This window comes from Bemisia tabaci, chromosome 3 (genome assembly GCF_918797505.1).
Source record: "Bemisia tabaci chromosome 3, PGI_BMITA_v3".
Lineage (NCBI taxonomy): Eukaryota > Metazoa > Arthropoda > Insecta > Hemiptera > Aleyrodidae > Bemisia > Bemisia tabaci.
The window spans coordinates 22,139,257-22,155,461 of NC_092795.1; the positions used below are offsets into that span (position 1 = coordinate 22,139,257).

The 16,205-nt window shown below is 36.9% G+C and overlaps 2 protein-coding genes across 2 annotated transcripts; one reads left to right on the forward strand and one right to left on the reverse strand.

Moving 5' to 3' along the window:
• Positions 1 to 94: 94 nt before the first annotated feature.
• LOC109029949 (protein dpy-30 homolog) lies at positions 95 to 5,356 on the reverse strand. Its single transcript, XM_019040673.2, has 4 exons — positions 5,065 to 5,356; positions 3,312 to 3,409; positions 1,925 to 2,076; positions 95 to 933 (listed from the first exon to the last, which is right to left on the reverse strand). Exons 1-4 carry the CDS (start codon positions 5,069 to 5,071, stop codon positions 849 to 851), a joined length of 342 nt encoding a protein of 113 aa, XP_018896218.1. The 5' UTR covers positions 5,072 to 5,356; the 3' UTR covers positions 95 to 848.
• Positions 5,357 to 5,796: 440 nt separating this feature from the next.
• Arp10 (Actin-related protein 10) lies at positions 5,797 to 16,128 on the forward strand. Its single transcript, XM_019040707.2, has 8 exons — positions 5,797 to 6,093; positions 8,418 to 8,570; positions 9,540 to 9,645; positions 10,514 to 10,689; positions 11,419 to 11,537; positions 12,444 to 12,658; positions 14,095 to 14,296; positions 15,441 to 16,128. The coding sequence occupies exons 1-8, from the start codon at positions 5,981 to 5,983 to the stop codon at positions 15,581 to 15,583; spliced, it is 1,227 nt and encodes a 408-aa protein (XP_018896252.2). The 5' UTR covers positions 5,797 to 5,980; the 3' UTR covers positions 15,584 to 16,128.
• Positions 16,129 to 16,205: the final 77 nt, after the last annotated feature.

Sequence of the window (16,205 nt, forward strand, 5' to 3'; positions counted from 1 at the left end):
GTTTTGCTACTTCGAAATCCTTTTCTTTTCAAAGAGAAAATTCCAAAATAATGGGACAGTATAAGAGTTCATTATGGAAAGGATGAAAAGTAAATGCCTTCAGTTTATATATCTTTATTAAGCATATTGATTGATGAGTTTCCAAAGAAATATTTACATCAATTTTGTTGAAACAAGGTCAAGTAATCAATACTTTAGATTCACTTATTAAAGTATAACTGAAGGGAACTTAGTCTCTACATGTACTTAGATTTACATTGATTTTTCGTTTTACAATTTAAATTAAGCATTGATTTTCAGTTTTTTAAAACTTGTAAAACTTTTCTTGCAAATCAACCCTTGACATTTTAGAGAGTATCTAGGGTATGGAGACAAATAGGATCATTTTTACTAAAACACAGACAGTTTTTAACATGATATAGGTAAAAAAATATTAGCATAAAATTGGTCAAATAAACAGATTAGGTATTAAGAGGAACAAACAGAGCTCTAAACAGGCACTTCATTATTTCAGCATGTTTAAAATTCTGTCTCAACGGACTGGCAATTTGGTTCAGATTGTAAAAAAAAGGGATGCAGATAATATGGATCAGCGAACAAGTGTTGGCTTGGGAATACAATGGGAGATAGTTTAAAAATCATATCGATGAATAAATTACAGTTTACCGATGTAAATTACGATACATAATGTTTCAAATAATCGATCGCAAATAAAATTAGCACATTAAAATCTACATGAAGGTTAATAGTCACTATATATACAGATGACGGTGAGTTTCCCCTTTTTCGGATGACCATAACTTAGAAAAAATAACTTTAAAAAATCGGTGTTTGAAATAGCAGAGGTATTAATTTGAGGAGCTTGAGGGGTTATCATAAGAACTTTTGTTTTTCACAAGAAAATCAGCAAGAAAAGCAATTGGATCCGGAGGCCTGAAAAAAAATAAAAACCAATAGATAGACTAACACAGGTCAATTGATAAACTTGTTGTAACATTGTTACTGAGGAAAAATTGGTTAGACAGAGCACGTCAGATTTATAAAGGGGCTCAGTGTTGAAATATTTAGTAGGCGCGGAGCATCTCTAATGGGCAACCCTGCAACTTCATGTAAATATTTTGGAAACATTTTTTGCTATTCAACATCTTGAATAATATTTTGCCCTCTTTCATTCAAATATGATCTATGGTCATCGTTTGAATGCAAATAAAATTTTAATCACAATCCTAAATGGACCACTAGACAAGGTACGAATTTAAGCATTCTGATACATATTTCTTGACCAAAATTTTACGTAGAACACGATTCGCGCAACGAAAATTACCAAAATGAACTTCTAACAAAGATATTAAAGTTTTTATTTCACAGTAGTTTCGAGGAATTTGAACTGCCCGCTCATAAGAAACTCAAAGCTCTACGTGAGTCAAATCGTACACTTACAACGGTTTCAGCGAGCTTCTCAATCGAGCAATGTTCAATTCCCACCATGTGTTGTTCAAACTATAAACAACTTGCTATAGCTCAGCCAAAGCGTCAAGATTGAGGTTGCCAGATTTTTATAACGCAGAGACTGTCATGATAACGTTTAGCGCGCGATGTGAGTCATGTAGCTCATTGAGTTTTCATGAGCGGGTGGTTTGAATTCACGCATCAAGAAACATTAAATATCTTCGTAAGGAGTTGATCTCGGTAATTTTCATTGTGCGTGTCGTGTTCTACGTGAAATTTTGGTTATGAAATGTGTATCAGAATGCCGAAATTCCTGCCTTGTCTACTGGTCCATTCCACAGTTTAAGGAAATTCAAAATGAGAATGCATTTTTCCGTGTACTTATTTTCCTTAATTCATGTAGTAAGAAAGTCAGCACCATGTATGGTTTTACGGACATTGACCTACTTAAGTATGCATAACAATAAGATATTACCTCTGTTTAGCCAGGGTTGAAAGGCCTTTCAACAAGATTGGTACAACAGTTTGATCGAGGTATTGTCGCGTTGGCAATGACTGAAAGTCCACGCGAGATTTCTTTGCCTTGCTTCCTTCAGAGCCAGAGTCTTTTTCTGATTTTGCAAGTTTCTGGGGAAAAAAAAGTGATTTCAATCATTAAAGCTGCATGGCGGTGAGAAAAGTAATATAAAACAAACTTGAAATCCTGAAAAATCCTGAAACTAGGGAAAACAAACGCTGAAAAAAAGTTGAAGATAAGAGGTCTTGTTGGGCAAAAACGAATTGCTAATACTGCTCCATAAAACAAGGGTGGCTATAATTTCTGAGCAAACCTCCTTGCCATAAGGCAGCTATATGTTACGTTACATGACATTGCATTAGTTAGAGCTCTGGATCCAGTAGAAGGTTCAGCTCAGGGATGAGAAGATAATTTTACTTGTGCACCTCCGTTCATTAGCAACACAATGCAATTCACTAAAAGGGAGTTTTTTTCTGTTCATTTTTTTGCCAAGTTTTTACAAATATTCTGAGAGGAGAAAATTTGAGATGAGCGCAATTAAAGGAGACATGTTAAAATCCCAGGTTAAGCAGGTAACGAATTGAGCACATGTTTAGATACATATAAAGAGTAGTGATTGAATCACAATCCTTACATCCTTAACATTTGAATTTGGAAAAAGAGCAAAACTTTTAAGACACAGGACCTGGTTGGAAATGTAAGTTCTTTATACTAGTTATTGTGAAATCTCAAGAACAAATTCTCGTAATTAAGGGGCTTAGAAATGATAAATTCGCACATAAACCATCTGTGAAGCTTGGGGCTTGCTCATCGTATGTTAAGATAAAAGTCCGGTCTTGTTAACACTATCACTCAACCATGGTGTCATTTGATGAACTAACATTTTGAAAAGTGCTGATCCAGAGCTAATCAGTGTTCGAAACTCACCTTGGAGTTTCAGGAGCAATGTGGCCCATCAAGCTCGATTTTTAAGGGCCATTGAAGATTTTTCAGAGGCCAAATTGACTTTTTGCCTAGTAAAAGTTGGAATCTGATGCCATGGGTCGAAATTTCAAAACGTCACCCGACAGCAAAATTAGGATTTTTTGGGGGGAATTTATAGGGGACTTGCTGGCACAGAGCCTTCATTTCTTAGGCGCCAAGACCAATTTCTTAGGCACCTTGGCGCCCGTGAGTTTCGAACACAGGAGCTGATCAAAGAATGAATCTTGTCTTAAGTAACACACGATGAAAAAAGTTAAAAAAAAGTTGAAACATGAGTAAAGCATGCAGGACTTTCTCTTTTCGATTTAAGTATGATTTCGTTACTCACAAATATCTAACACTATATTGAATTAAAGAGTACCTCATCTTTAGAAACACCGTTTGCGCCATTCCCAGTCGGCACTTTGAAGGTGCTATCACTGTCAGCAGGAGTGGTTCCAGTTCCGGACGATGAATCAACTGGCAAAAAAAGGAGGAAAATTGTAATTATAATTCAATGTTAATGATGGAATTTTGCAATTAAGCACACATATAATGACCACTATATTTCCATCACTATAATCTTGAAATAGAACTGGGGAAAGAAAAGAAGGGACCAACGGCACATCAATCTGGGTGCATCGATCATCAGTTGGCCCATAGGTTACCATGAAAATTTATGTTGAATTGTTGGTTGAATGGTTCCATTCTCTGAAATGACATTACTTAGTCTATTCTAATCTTTCCCCAGTTCTAATTTTTTATTGAAATTAACCAACAATATGACTTTCAATTATGATAACAGTGTGAGTAATAATACTTAATATTTCTACAAATTACTTAAATAAACGAAATTGTTAAGAGGCAATTCTATTAAAGTCACAATGATGCTCTGAACTCGTACCCAACAGGGCTGAAGTAAGCGGCGACTCCACAATAAAAGCCCTTTTTTGTTTAATTTTCAACGCTTTGACCTTTTTTCTGCTTCCTTTGAATTTACGAGTTGCTATGATTTTTGAGGAAGCAAGCTATTTTTGGTGTGACTCAACGAAATATCTGCGACTCTCTTTCTTACATGCTGGCCTTACCACTTCTTTCAAGCAACCGCAGTCGAGTGGTCAGAAAGTTTTGCATCCACGGTGCCTACTCAGGCAAATCGGACTCTTTAGATTATTTTATTATTGACAGAGTGACGTCTTCAACAATGTCATGGGTAGAATTGCAATTAGATCAACAACTGGGTAATTTGTCATATTAATCATTCATTTACTCCAGAACAGCTGCAATGTACCTAACACCCCAGCTTCCATCCAATACAATAACTTGCAACAAACAATTTACAACCCAGCTGGAATAATTCCTTCAAAGACACTGCAAAAAAATTGCCACTAATGGCTCTTACATCCTTATGTGCCGAGTCGATTTAGCTTCCTTTCTATTCCAATCTCTTAGGTACTATCTCTCCACCTCTGTGTTCCTGATTAAGATGATAATTGAGAGGCTTGAAGGACAAGGCACATAAGTCCAGTTTCCAAAAACATTGAGATATTCGTAAACTCAACTAATACTAGTTTGAAAGTATATTCTGCGAAACATTCACAACTAAAATCCAACTTAAAAGCATTAAGAAGTGAGTATGAACTTCCTATCTGCCATAAGGCTCAATGTAATTTTGAGACTGAAAGCATGTATATTTGGAAATAGCAAAACCTGCATTTATGGGTCTCGTCCTTAAAGTCCCTGAATTCAAATCCCACTCCCATTGAATCTCCAATTCTTATGAGGTTGAATAACCTCACAACGATTTAATTTAGGTTAAAGAAATGATTACCGACACCGGTGGACAGATGCACAGTAAGGACAAAATCTCTATATCATTACAGGTGCGCCCTCAAGACACAGATTTGAGGTGACTCCTAAGAGCATGTGGATTAATATTTGCCAAAGCTCTGCTTAGAAGGTACTTCAGAAAAAAGCAGTAAGAATGCATGACATGCCAAGCTACATTTCAAGTATAACATTCAGAGAGAAAGAGTTTTGGGTTCAATTCTAAGAGCTGGTTCTGGCTACTGGAATCTACTCCTCGTATTAAAGAGTTGGCTTACTTGAAAGGAAGAGAATGTGAAAATACTTACCGCTCATAGTTAAAAGGCTTCCGTGAGTCTGACAAAGCTAAAGACGAAAGAGCTCAGCTTCTTTTCTTCAACAGTTGACTGAGCTTGAATAGCCACACACAATTAGGGGCGTAATTGACTCGCTCAACTAACTGTATGGTGAGTAACTTAAAATCGAAATTGCTAATCCCGAAAATCAGGCACACTTTTCACTTTTCAGTAACTCAATTCTTAGTTCCACTCATTGTGGAACCACGAAACAATACGAAGAAAACTGCCTTTTGGCTGATTGATGCTATTTGCTCAGGATAGGCGGGCAGCAGCCAAAGATTACTGGCACCATAGAGAAGAGATATGTATAGTAGTAACGTAGGAATGTGTAACGGCGCAAATGTTGCTTCACGCCGTGCATGTAGTGCATATCATCCAGGATAGAAAATAAAGGGCAGCAACACAGTCGCTACAGTCGCTACCAGAGGATTTTAGACGAAGACATTGAATCTTAGAGATCAGGGTTTTTAACGCTGGATTGCGACGCAGAAAAAAAAATCAATCATATTTCTTAGAGGACCCAAAATTTCTTCCAAAGTGATCGTTGAAATTGGCTAAAATTGGCGGGAGCCGTCAAAAATCTATATACCAATCAAAGGCAAGAGACAACAGGCAGAAGTAGATGTCACGGCTAAGGGCTGGCAGCTAGGCTGCTTCCCGCTTTGTTTCTGTTCCCGCTAGCATAGTCTTTGGAATAGAAATTTGAGGTTATATTTTTATTTCGGTGTTTTTGTCATGTTTTTGTTATCAGTTATCAGTAGGTATTCAGGTAAATTGGGATTTTGATCCTCTGGTTCTCTTGTTTCGTTGACGCGCCTTTCACGCTACACCTGCACCATCATCTGTAATTTCTCTAAGCGGAAAAAGCATATTTTTTGGATGAGTGATGCCTTTGCCAATACAGCATGAATATCCTCTTTCTCGGGGATCTCTGCATGATTTCGGTATCACCGTTGACAAACAACCATCAGTCATAGAGTTTGGAACAAAATATACCAAGTAAGAATCTTTATTATTTCTATCATTAAAAATTTCACATTCCATTGCTTTTCTGTGCAATATATCATAGACTGAGAGTCGGATGACATTAGGGCGGCAAACTCATGAAGCAAGTTTTGACCTCGGATGTTTACAGCGCTACATGTTCTAAGACGGAAAATTTTTGTCTGTTGCGCTGTGAGGTTGATGGGGCCCATCGCCCTCACACTTTGGCAATTTTAGGGGTCTGAAGGGGTAGATACACCCGCGAGCTAGCTGCGTGTCTTGAGCGGAGAGTGGGCCTTCGGCCTTGTTTGGCAATCTTCGTAGCCAATTCGCCACCTGCAACTCGTCGCCTGTGACTCGCCGCCTGTGACTCGCCGCCTGTAACTCGCTCAAAGTAACACCTCTAAATAACAAACTTCTGATATTCGACATATATTTTAAATTTTATTGACAATGTGCCTGTTGCAAAGTTTTGCTAGAGCACTCATAGTAAATGTCTCATCGGCAAAGTCCGAAATGCACTCCTTACTTCACAATTTACGGAAGAAATTTGGGTTTTTTCGAGCTTCCTGCCTTCGAAATGATACCATGGCATAGGTGAACATTTTGCTAGAGGAGTCATTCCATCCAACCCCTCCTCACAAGGATACTATGCAACATTCAACATAGCCGACCCCAATCCGCCAAAACACATGTGACGGGACGATGATTCTAACCACCTGATAACAATCTGCGTGTTTATATTCACATTTTTCTTGCGTCAATAGATATCCGCCTTGATTGACCTCGGCTCTCCTCAACTTGCGCGCGGAAGCGTCGGCCATGTTGAGCAGGGAATGAATAGAACGACTCTTCTAACAAAATGTTCACCTGTACCGTAGTATCCTTTTTGAAGCGAGGAGCTTAAAGAAACACAAATTTCTTATGCAGATTGTGAAGTTACAAGTGAAATCCAGAGTTTGTAGATGCGCCAATCAAGATTTTTGAGACATTATCTACAAGGGTCAACTCTTATTTTTGCTCCAGCAAAAGGTCTGCAACAGGCCCATTGATGGGAATATCTGAATGTCATTATAGCAGGGTTGCCACAGTCAGGGAATTCAGGGAAATCCTGGAAAAGTCAGGGGGGAAAAAGTGCTCTGGATATCCTGGAAAAGTCAGGGAATATGACCAAAAACAGCTAAAAGTCAGGGAAAAATTGACAATTTTCACGAGTTACTTAAAATCTTTCTTTTTTTCGGTTTTGAATGCAATATAAATTGCGATGAAGTGGCATATCTCGCGATGCATTCAAGAGTTAAATTATGCAGCCGTATTCGGTCGCCAATGCAACAAGCAATGCAAATTGGAATGCTCAGTTTTTGTGTGTATTTTTGAAATTTCAACTACTACCAATGACCAACCACTAACTGTTTAATTTTCTACTTTAAAGTAATTCGAGTGGCTAAGATTATTGGAAACGCAAAGCATCATCGTTCCTGAAAAATAAACCATTTGAAGCTCACTTTAAAAATAGGTGTTCGAAAAATCCTGGAAAGGGAGAGATAAATAGAGAAACGAACACTAGGGAAGACCCTTTTTTTAGAGTGTTTCTTCAAAAGAACAATCGTTCAAAAGTTTTCATTTCTAAAACAATTATCGGGTTGCTCAAGAAAGTCAAAAGCATCAAAATTAAAAGAAAAAGTTAACAACCCTTTCTGTATTTCCAAATGTTCTACAATTAATTTCTGACTCCTTAGCTTAAGCGCGTTTCAAATGAGACGCTATATTAGTGCGATGGTAGCTAGCAAGGTGTTTTGGCTGTGCGATCATGGCGCGCGTTCTCAAAGGTCAGGGAATTTCTCCATTTTTCGTCAGGGAAAACCTGGAAAAGTCAGGGAAAATCATTTTCAAATTTTTGTGGCAACCCTGTTATAGATTTATCAGTCTTTATCCTAAAGCTAAATTTTATTCTCCCAAGTCCCAAGGGTAGTAGGTTCCCGAAGTAGTTCTAGAGACCCGATGGCAAATTGACCCCTCATTTCAAGTTCTAATTTGAGCTACTAAAGCGCTGCACTTGCCCTCATTGAATAGCTTATTGATGAGCCCCATCGCTCTATTTTATGCTGCAAAAAGGAGGTCAATATTATCTCTTCATTTTTGGCAGTGAAAAAAGTGAAAATGTGGAAAGTTAAATTGATCTCAGGACTGAAATAGTATAAAAACTGTGAAATCTGAGGGTATTAATAGGTTATACCGAAGGTTTTTTGTAGGCTAAAGCTCTTCATGAAAGATGAGGTCAGAGATAAATATGACCTGATTTTGCGAGATTAATGGAAATTCTTTTGTTCATTTTTTAGGTTTGGTTTTATTGGAGAACCAAGTCCACGTTGTATCATACCATCTGAAGTCACTCTATCGGATACTAATGAAACTAGAAAATTATTCAGCTACACCTCAGAAGAAGATTTATATTATTTACTTGTAGAATTAATTCATGCTCTTTATTACAAGTAAGTCTTCGTCATCTTGTTTAACTGCCTTTGTTTGTTTTGTCAGACATAAAATACTACAAACTCCGTCAGGGAGCTACACAAGTCTCAAATTTTTGAAAAACACAAACATTTCCTAGAGAAAACTAATTCACTTGCATAAAATTTTAAAAGATGATGGGACGAAAGGTCTCAAAACATTTTCCATCTTTCAAAATTTTACGCTGGTGAGTTAGTTTTCTGTAAAAAAAATTTTGTGTTTTCAATAAAAAACAGACATAAAGTGCCTGAGTCAAGCTGCTTTCATGTGTGCAATTAGTCACCCCAGAGATTTTTCATATTATCAAAGTAGACAGACCCATGTAATGAAAAATGACACAATCTCTGTTCATAATACCAATGGAAATAAATTTGTATGCACTGCATCCCTGCATTGACACCATTCAAAATTCCTTTCTGATAGACCTAGGTAATAAAAAATGACACAATCTCTGTTAATACTACCAATGGAAATAAATTTGTATGCACTGATTCCCTGCATTGCCACAATTCAAAATTTCTTTCTTTGCTGTAAGCTAGTCATGATTATGAGAGAGATGCTGCGTAATCCTGCGTCAACTGCCTCGTATCAATAGGCCCTGAATAATTGACACATGTTTCTCTAGGAAACGTGAGTATTATACTAAAAAATTCAGTTTTTAGCTTGCTTTACTGAAAATTGGCATTACCTATGAAAGTTCGATTTTATTAGATCACTGTGCTTCGAAGTTTGTAAAGAAATCACATCAAATTACAAAGAAATTTAGCTGGCATTGAGCTCTTTGGTTTTCTAGCCCGGGTCCTGTGACCAGAGCTTTCATAAATGACTTCACATAATTTTGAAATTTCTACCTATTTATGTTTTCATCAATTTTAAGTATCAATGTTTTTTTATTTTTTCCTTTCATTATAAATATTCGTCTTATGTTTTGCTTCATTTTTATATTTTAGGTTTGCCCTTACTCCTAAGGGTCGAAGAGTTGTCATCGTAGAATCTCTCTTAGCTTCAACTCTCTTTAAAGATACCTTAGCCAAAGTTCTATTTGACCATTATCATGTAAGTCTTTTTATGAAATCATCTTATAGAAAGTATTCGTCTTTTTTAAGCACACACCTTTCTTTATCTAGGATTGACATTTTTCGTGGGAGAAACATTCCAACCTCTTGGTCGGGGCCGGGCTCCGTTTCAAATCTATGCAGAAGTTATTGCAAATTATCCTCTCTCTGGAAACATTGTTTTAAATTTTTGGCTGGGTGAAGAAAACAAATGTAATAAATGGGTGTCAGAGTACATTTCACGGACCATTGTAGGTGTAGATGAGAGCCTATCCACAAGTGAACTGCAGATCATCAATGATATAGTAAATGAGTCTCTGGCAGAGGCAAAAGAAGGGAAACCCGACATGTAGTCTACGCACTATACATTTTTTTTCGATTCATTGGTTCCCACAAATTGTCCACAGAACTTAAGACTGGGCGATCAAAAAAAAAGCACTCCTAAAATTTGTAGTGAAAATGTCCAAACAAAACTTCTGTCTACACCATAATAGAAATCTGGAAATATTTATTGAAATAAGATGGGGTTATCTCTGCAGCCTTACTCTCTACTCTGAACTCTTGCTCTGAACTCTGTATCAGCTTTACTCTAGTTCATCATAATAAGTCGTTGTATCAACAAGGATCGCTTGTTTACCTCTGTTACGATTTTTAATTACATCCTGTGAATTACCTTTCAAAAAATGTTCAAATCATCGTTTTATCAGATGTTATGTTCAAATAAATTTTCCCCTGCTAAATGTTTGGTATAACCAGATATGACTGTAATTTAAGTTTCAAATAATTTTGAATTGCCAAAAACAAACAAACAGTAAAGGTGAGTTTCCATTTAAATTTGTGATTTCAAGTTCTGTATTGGTCTGTTTCAGTTTGCTGTTGTTACGTTTGTTCCATCTCATCTAGTCAGCATATACACTCTCGCAATCTCTTCAGGATTAGTTATCGACGTTGGTCATGAAGAGGCCGTGGTCATCCCTGTTTTTGAAAATTTCCCAGTATTGAAAGGTTGGCAAGGGCAATCAAGAGCAGCAAAAGCCGTTGAAGAGTAAGTTCAGGAACTGCAGGGTCTGGCTTATTTAGTGTTGATCTAAAATCGTGAATAGTTTGTCAACAATTGTTCCATCAGACAAAAAAACAGACTGTAACAATTGGAGACCGAAAAACGAATCTCTAGAGGTCGCTGAATCGCCTCAATTCAACGATTTCTGCCAAATGACGCTAAATATATTACAACGGAATTTCATTAAACAAACTCCACTCAGGGATACAGAAATCTTCTGTGCATGCCATCATGATCATAAAGCTACTCTCATGGAAAAATGGGAAGGATGCGAAATAGGAGGACTAGTTCACCTACAAAATATTGTGTGATTCTTCGAAAGTTGCAGTGTAACTTGTGTTTTTTTCATAGATGCATGATAAAATTCACATGTTTTTTGCATAAACGTGGCAGTTTGTGAATTAAGGCAAAGAAAAGGTCATAGCTTTGAACTTTTGGGACTTAAAGGTTTTGAAAATGGGGAGGCCAGCTCGAAAAATAAGAAAGACAAAAGCTCTCTGCATTCCTGCTTCAATTAAGAATTTAATTTCAATGTTTTTGAAATCCACTTTGCGTATCGTAAGTCCGTACATTGCATTTTGGGTCAAACTAAATTAACCACCATTCATTGCAACAATATACATAACACCATTTGTCAGTTTTACACAAATTGTGCATGTTACTGCCTCTGTTCTTTGCAACAAAAAATTATAACTAATTTTTTTCCTTCCTCAGGCACTTGAAATCTTTGTTAATTGAAGATGTAGAACAAAATTCAGATTCGGAAGAAGCGAAGAAAAAATCAATTGAGTTGATTAATAAACTTTCTGATTCAACATTGGAAGATATTCGAGGTATGTTGCATTTGCTGTACGAACATGTAGCTATATCTAGCCAAGTTCTCATTGCGCAAGGCTCTTTTTTTCTCAGGTTTCAGATTCTTTTGTCCTTTGTGATTATCCGCGGAGAAGGGACCTTTGTACCAAAAACTTAAAGATTTAGTTATTTGTATCATTGTTAAAAGTAGCTTACAGCTTCTTATTCGTCTGTCTGTATTCGCTAAAGAGAACAGTTAATGGTAGGAGGCAATCAGCAAAGCATAGAGTTAGAAGATGGCCCGGAAATCAGAGGTTATGAACAATACAAGCACCTAGGTGTGAGATTAACATCAGATGGCAAATTGGACCAGGCAATTGAAGATAGTAATCTACAGGAAAGGCATTAGAACGATAAATGGCATTCTTTGGGACTAGGCTGTATCCAAAGTTAACAAAAAGAGAATTTAGATCTTCATCATCAAAGCATATTAACCCATGGCAGCAAGCTCTGTCAGTTGAAGACTGGGTTTCAGGACATTCTTAAGGTAACTGAGATGGACTTCTAGCATAGATCGGCCAGAGTGTCAAGGAAGAATTACGTTTGGAATGATAAGATACATGAAATTATGGGCGTTGAAAACAATATAGTGCTTGACATTTTCACGAAACAGCTTGTCTAGTATGGGCATGTGCAAAGGACGCCAGATGATATGTTGCCTAAGAAGGTTCTGGATTGGGTCCCCCTCTGGCAGAAAACGTAGAGGACGCCCTGCCAAATCGTGGATTGATGGAACAAGGTGGGAAACAAGGAGATGCGATTTGCTGGAGGAGCTCTGGCAAGATTGCTATAAATGGCGGTTGGGTGTCACAGAGCGCATGGAAGTGCTCTAAGAGTGGCATGTTAGTAGTAGTTCCTCAAGAAACGTTTCTCTTCTGTTTCAGTTCGATGCTGCTTTGTGACAACATATGAGCGTAGTCTGCTCTTAGCGGAAGGAAAGGAGCCGAAACCTTGCCCACCATCAGTTGATTACTACATCAACGGTGACACAAAATTAATAATTCCTGGAAGTATTCGAGAGAAAGCTTACGAAACAATATTTCAAAAAGATGGGGAACAGAATTCGTTGCCAAATATGGTGTTAGATTCCATTTTGCAGGTATGCTCTTTTGGTCATAAGACATTTCGTCAACGATTTTTTGTCTGTAGAACAAGTTTTTTCCAGTCGTTTATGTCCACGCATTTTTTCGGGATGGGAATTTTGGTCCAGGTACCAATTGAGACTCAAAGTTAATTGGTCCACATGTAGATACAAACAACAATTGCCTACAATTTTTGTTTGATGAAAATGTATAATGTCTTGGAAGAATGAGGGTTTGCTTGTTTTTTTTTTGTTCATTTGGTCCAACAGAGAAAAATATATAATTTAATTTTTTGGCAAAAATGGTGGAGCGTCAATTCCATAAGGGAAAATTCTCTAAAACTCTCTACACCTCTTTGGTGCAGCAGGACTTAATTATCTTTCAAGAAAATACCATCTCGTTATACCTGAACCGGATCAACTTTTTGATTTGCCTCAGCTAAAGCTCTTAAATTGTTCCTGTGTGTGATAACTTTGTGATGGCGCCGGTGCACTGTGGCACTTCGAGCTACTTTTTTGCCACGGTGGTGTTGTGCAGTTTCATACGAGATTGAGGGCACCCCCGTGTATCATGATTGATGGCATCAAAAGCACGAAGTTCCCTCACAAATTGAATCCAGTGACAAAGACAAAGAGAGAGCAGTAGTCGAAAAACTTACTAAGACCTAATATCCGTATTCAATAACATTTAGCATGATTTTTGAACGTCATTAGAGGAAAAAGTCACTTGATTCAAACAGAAATATGCTCATATTCACTGCAGAGAAGATTTCCTTTTGCATCAATAAAAGAAATAATGCTTGTTAAAAGAAGAAAAGATGCTCATACAAAAAGAAAAGTCACTTACATCAAGCAGAAACCCATTTTCATTCAGCGATTCTATTCTTGATTCAAAATAAAATCTTCTTGGCGGCATACTGAAGAATGTTTCTGCCTAAATCGAGTCACTTTTTTCTCTAATTAAATTCAAATATTATGCCAAACATTATTATATGCGGATGCTAGGACTTAGTGAGTTTGTGGAATACCTCTCTCTTTTTTTGTCATAGTATCTTGATTTATTTTGCGAGGAAAGCTCTGCATTCTGAAAGGATACCTGTCATTCTTAATATGATGGAGCTCCTTCAATTTCATATGATACTGTGCAACACCTCTGTTGTGAAATAGTTGCTTGAAGCGCTGTGGCACGGCGCAGCATGCAGCCAGCGCAAAATGCGCCACAAACCTACATGGATACTTCATGCATCGCTCAATGCTTGAAGTATCCCTGTAGGTTTGTAGGTGCTAATGTGTGTTTTGCCCTGGCAGCACGCCAACGCGCGTTTTGCGCTGGCAGCATGCCAACGTCTGGTGATTTCTGATTATTTTTTTTAATACTGCATTTAAACAAGTGTTTATCAGTTGCACATTTTCTACATACAAGGTTCCTAAATTAATTTTTAATCTAATTTCAGTGCTCCATAGATGCTAGGAAGAAATTAGCAGAAAACCTTATTATAATTGGTGGCACAAGTATGGCCTTAGGATTCAAACCCAGATTAGATGCTGAACTTAAAGCTTTGATCAAAGTACCAGCCTACAATGATAAACTGTTTCTTACTACATTCAAGTATCACACACCTCCGACGAAGGCCAATTGTGTCACTTGGTTAGGAGGTAAGTTTTATAAACCTGTTATTTGCACTTGCAATTTTTACCACTAATGAAGGTAAGAATGAAAGATCCACAGAACTTAGAAAATTGGACAGAACACAGAAGAATATATCAGTTATATCTAAAATTCACTCGTAAACTCTGATTGATTCAGGTGCTCACAAAAGAAGTACATGAATTCAGATAAATCATTTAAAAACTGGGTGATTTTACCGGGCGACTGTTTTGATTTTGATGGAACAATTTCAAAATTTTGCCAGGAACCTCAGTTTTTAAAACCAACTTTTTTTTTACTTTCTAAAGTGAGTCGAAGAGGCTTTCAGATGGTTAAAAATGTATTCCTTGGAGTTGATTCCCTACTCACTCATGCAGCCTCTGTCTTCGTGTAGCCTAAATTAACCAAGATCACCACCTTCGGGTGGTCAGAATTATCTGGTGTATATTTTAGTGCTGATTTCAGAGCTTGATCAAAGTTTTTTCCCTTCATCATTACTAAAGTATGAATAGGAAAACTGCTGCCAAAGCAGTGCTGCTTATTGACTGTTTCATTGGTTCACCCCTAACATAAGGGATCAGAAATCCTTTTTACACAAATTGATGCACAGGGTGATCCAAGGTTAAACTGTAAGATTGCCGGGAAATAAGAATTTTTTCTTCTGGTACCAATTTTCATGAGATTGGGTGCGTCGCTGTTGCAAAAATGCCAGAAAAACAATTTGTTTCCTAGAATTTTGAGAAAAGCACTTTCGGAAAAAAATTCTAAGAAAAAAAAAACCGTATTTCGACCCTCAGACCAGGCTCCTGTAGTCTGGCGTTTTGACATTAAATTACCCCGTACACAAGGGAGAAAAATAAAGGAGATAATAGGGAGGTAAAGGATGAAATTTATTTCTTGGCAAAAGTATTTATCAAAGTTTCTTCAGAATTTTTCACTTCATCTATATTTTTTCCCTACCTCAGAAGAGGCAGTACTTCCAGTGTATTTTTAGAGGTTGCTTAATCGCCTCAATTTAACAATTTTGGCCAAATGAAGGTAAATTACAGAGAAATTTTACTAACCCTTGGATTACTAACTTAGACCATCAAGGTCTTGAAGATGTTATTTAAATTTCTAAGTCCTATTCTAAATTATGTGATTTTGTCTTAGGATCAATTTTCGGTGCAACGGAGAGTTGCATTCACCATGCTGTCACTAAAGAAAATTATAACTCTCAAGCCACCTCCTACCCTGATTGGTCAAACTATTACATACGGCAGATGGGTGATTTAAGGATAAGCCCAGAGTTGTAGAAGCATGTCATACCTATCCCAAACTTGATGTGCAATGAATTTGAATACAGCACTTATTGTTCTCTACAATTATTTGTATGTATGCTCATTTACTTTGATGATGATGATTTTAATCTATGTTGGTCGGTAGTGAATCATTGCGGAAGTTATTGAAGAGCATTTTTATATCCATAAATTCTTCCAGAATTTTAGTCTGTTCACTTTCAGTCTTTCTGCGAACCTCCATGAAATTGAAAAAAGCACCTGGGCGAGATGTGATACAAGTGACAAAAATGTAATCCAACCTTGAAAGATTGGAAGATAGAAGGATTTTCAATTTTTTGTCCTAGAACGGAGGAATTCTGGATAAAATTTTTCATCGATATTCATAATCTGAGCTCTTTAATTATGTTGTTTCTTGTTGTACACTAAACATTTGCCATGAACTTTTTTATCCTTGATGGAATCTGTGTAAATGATTATTTATTTTTTCTAGATTTTTAGAATGAGATGTAATTTTTAATTTTTTAATTTTTTACTAAAATGTGTTTTAATTTATCATAGAAGATACGTATTGAAACTTTATTTCAAACTTCATCTTACCAAGATTACTACCATTTTCTCTTCTTCACTGGATCACTGG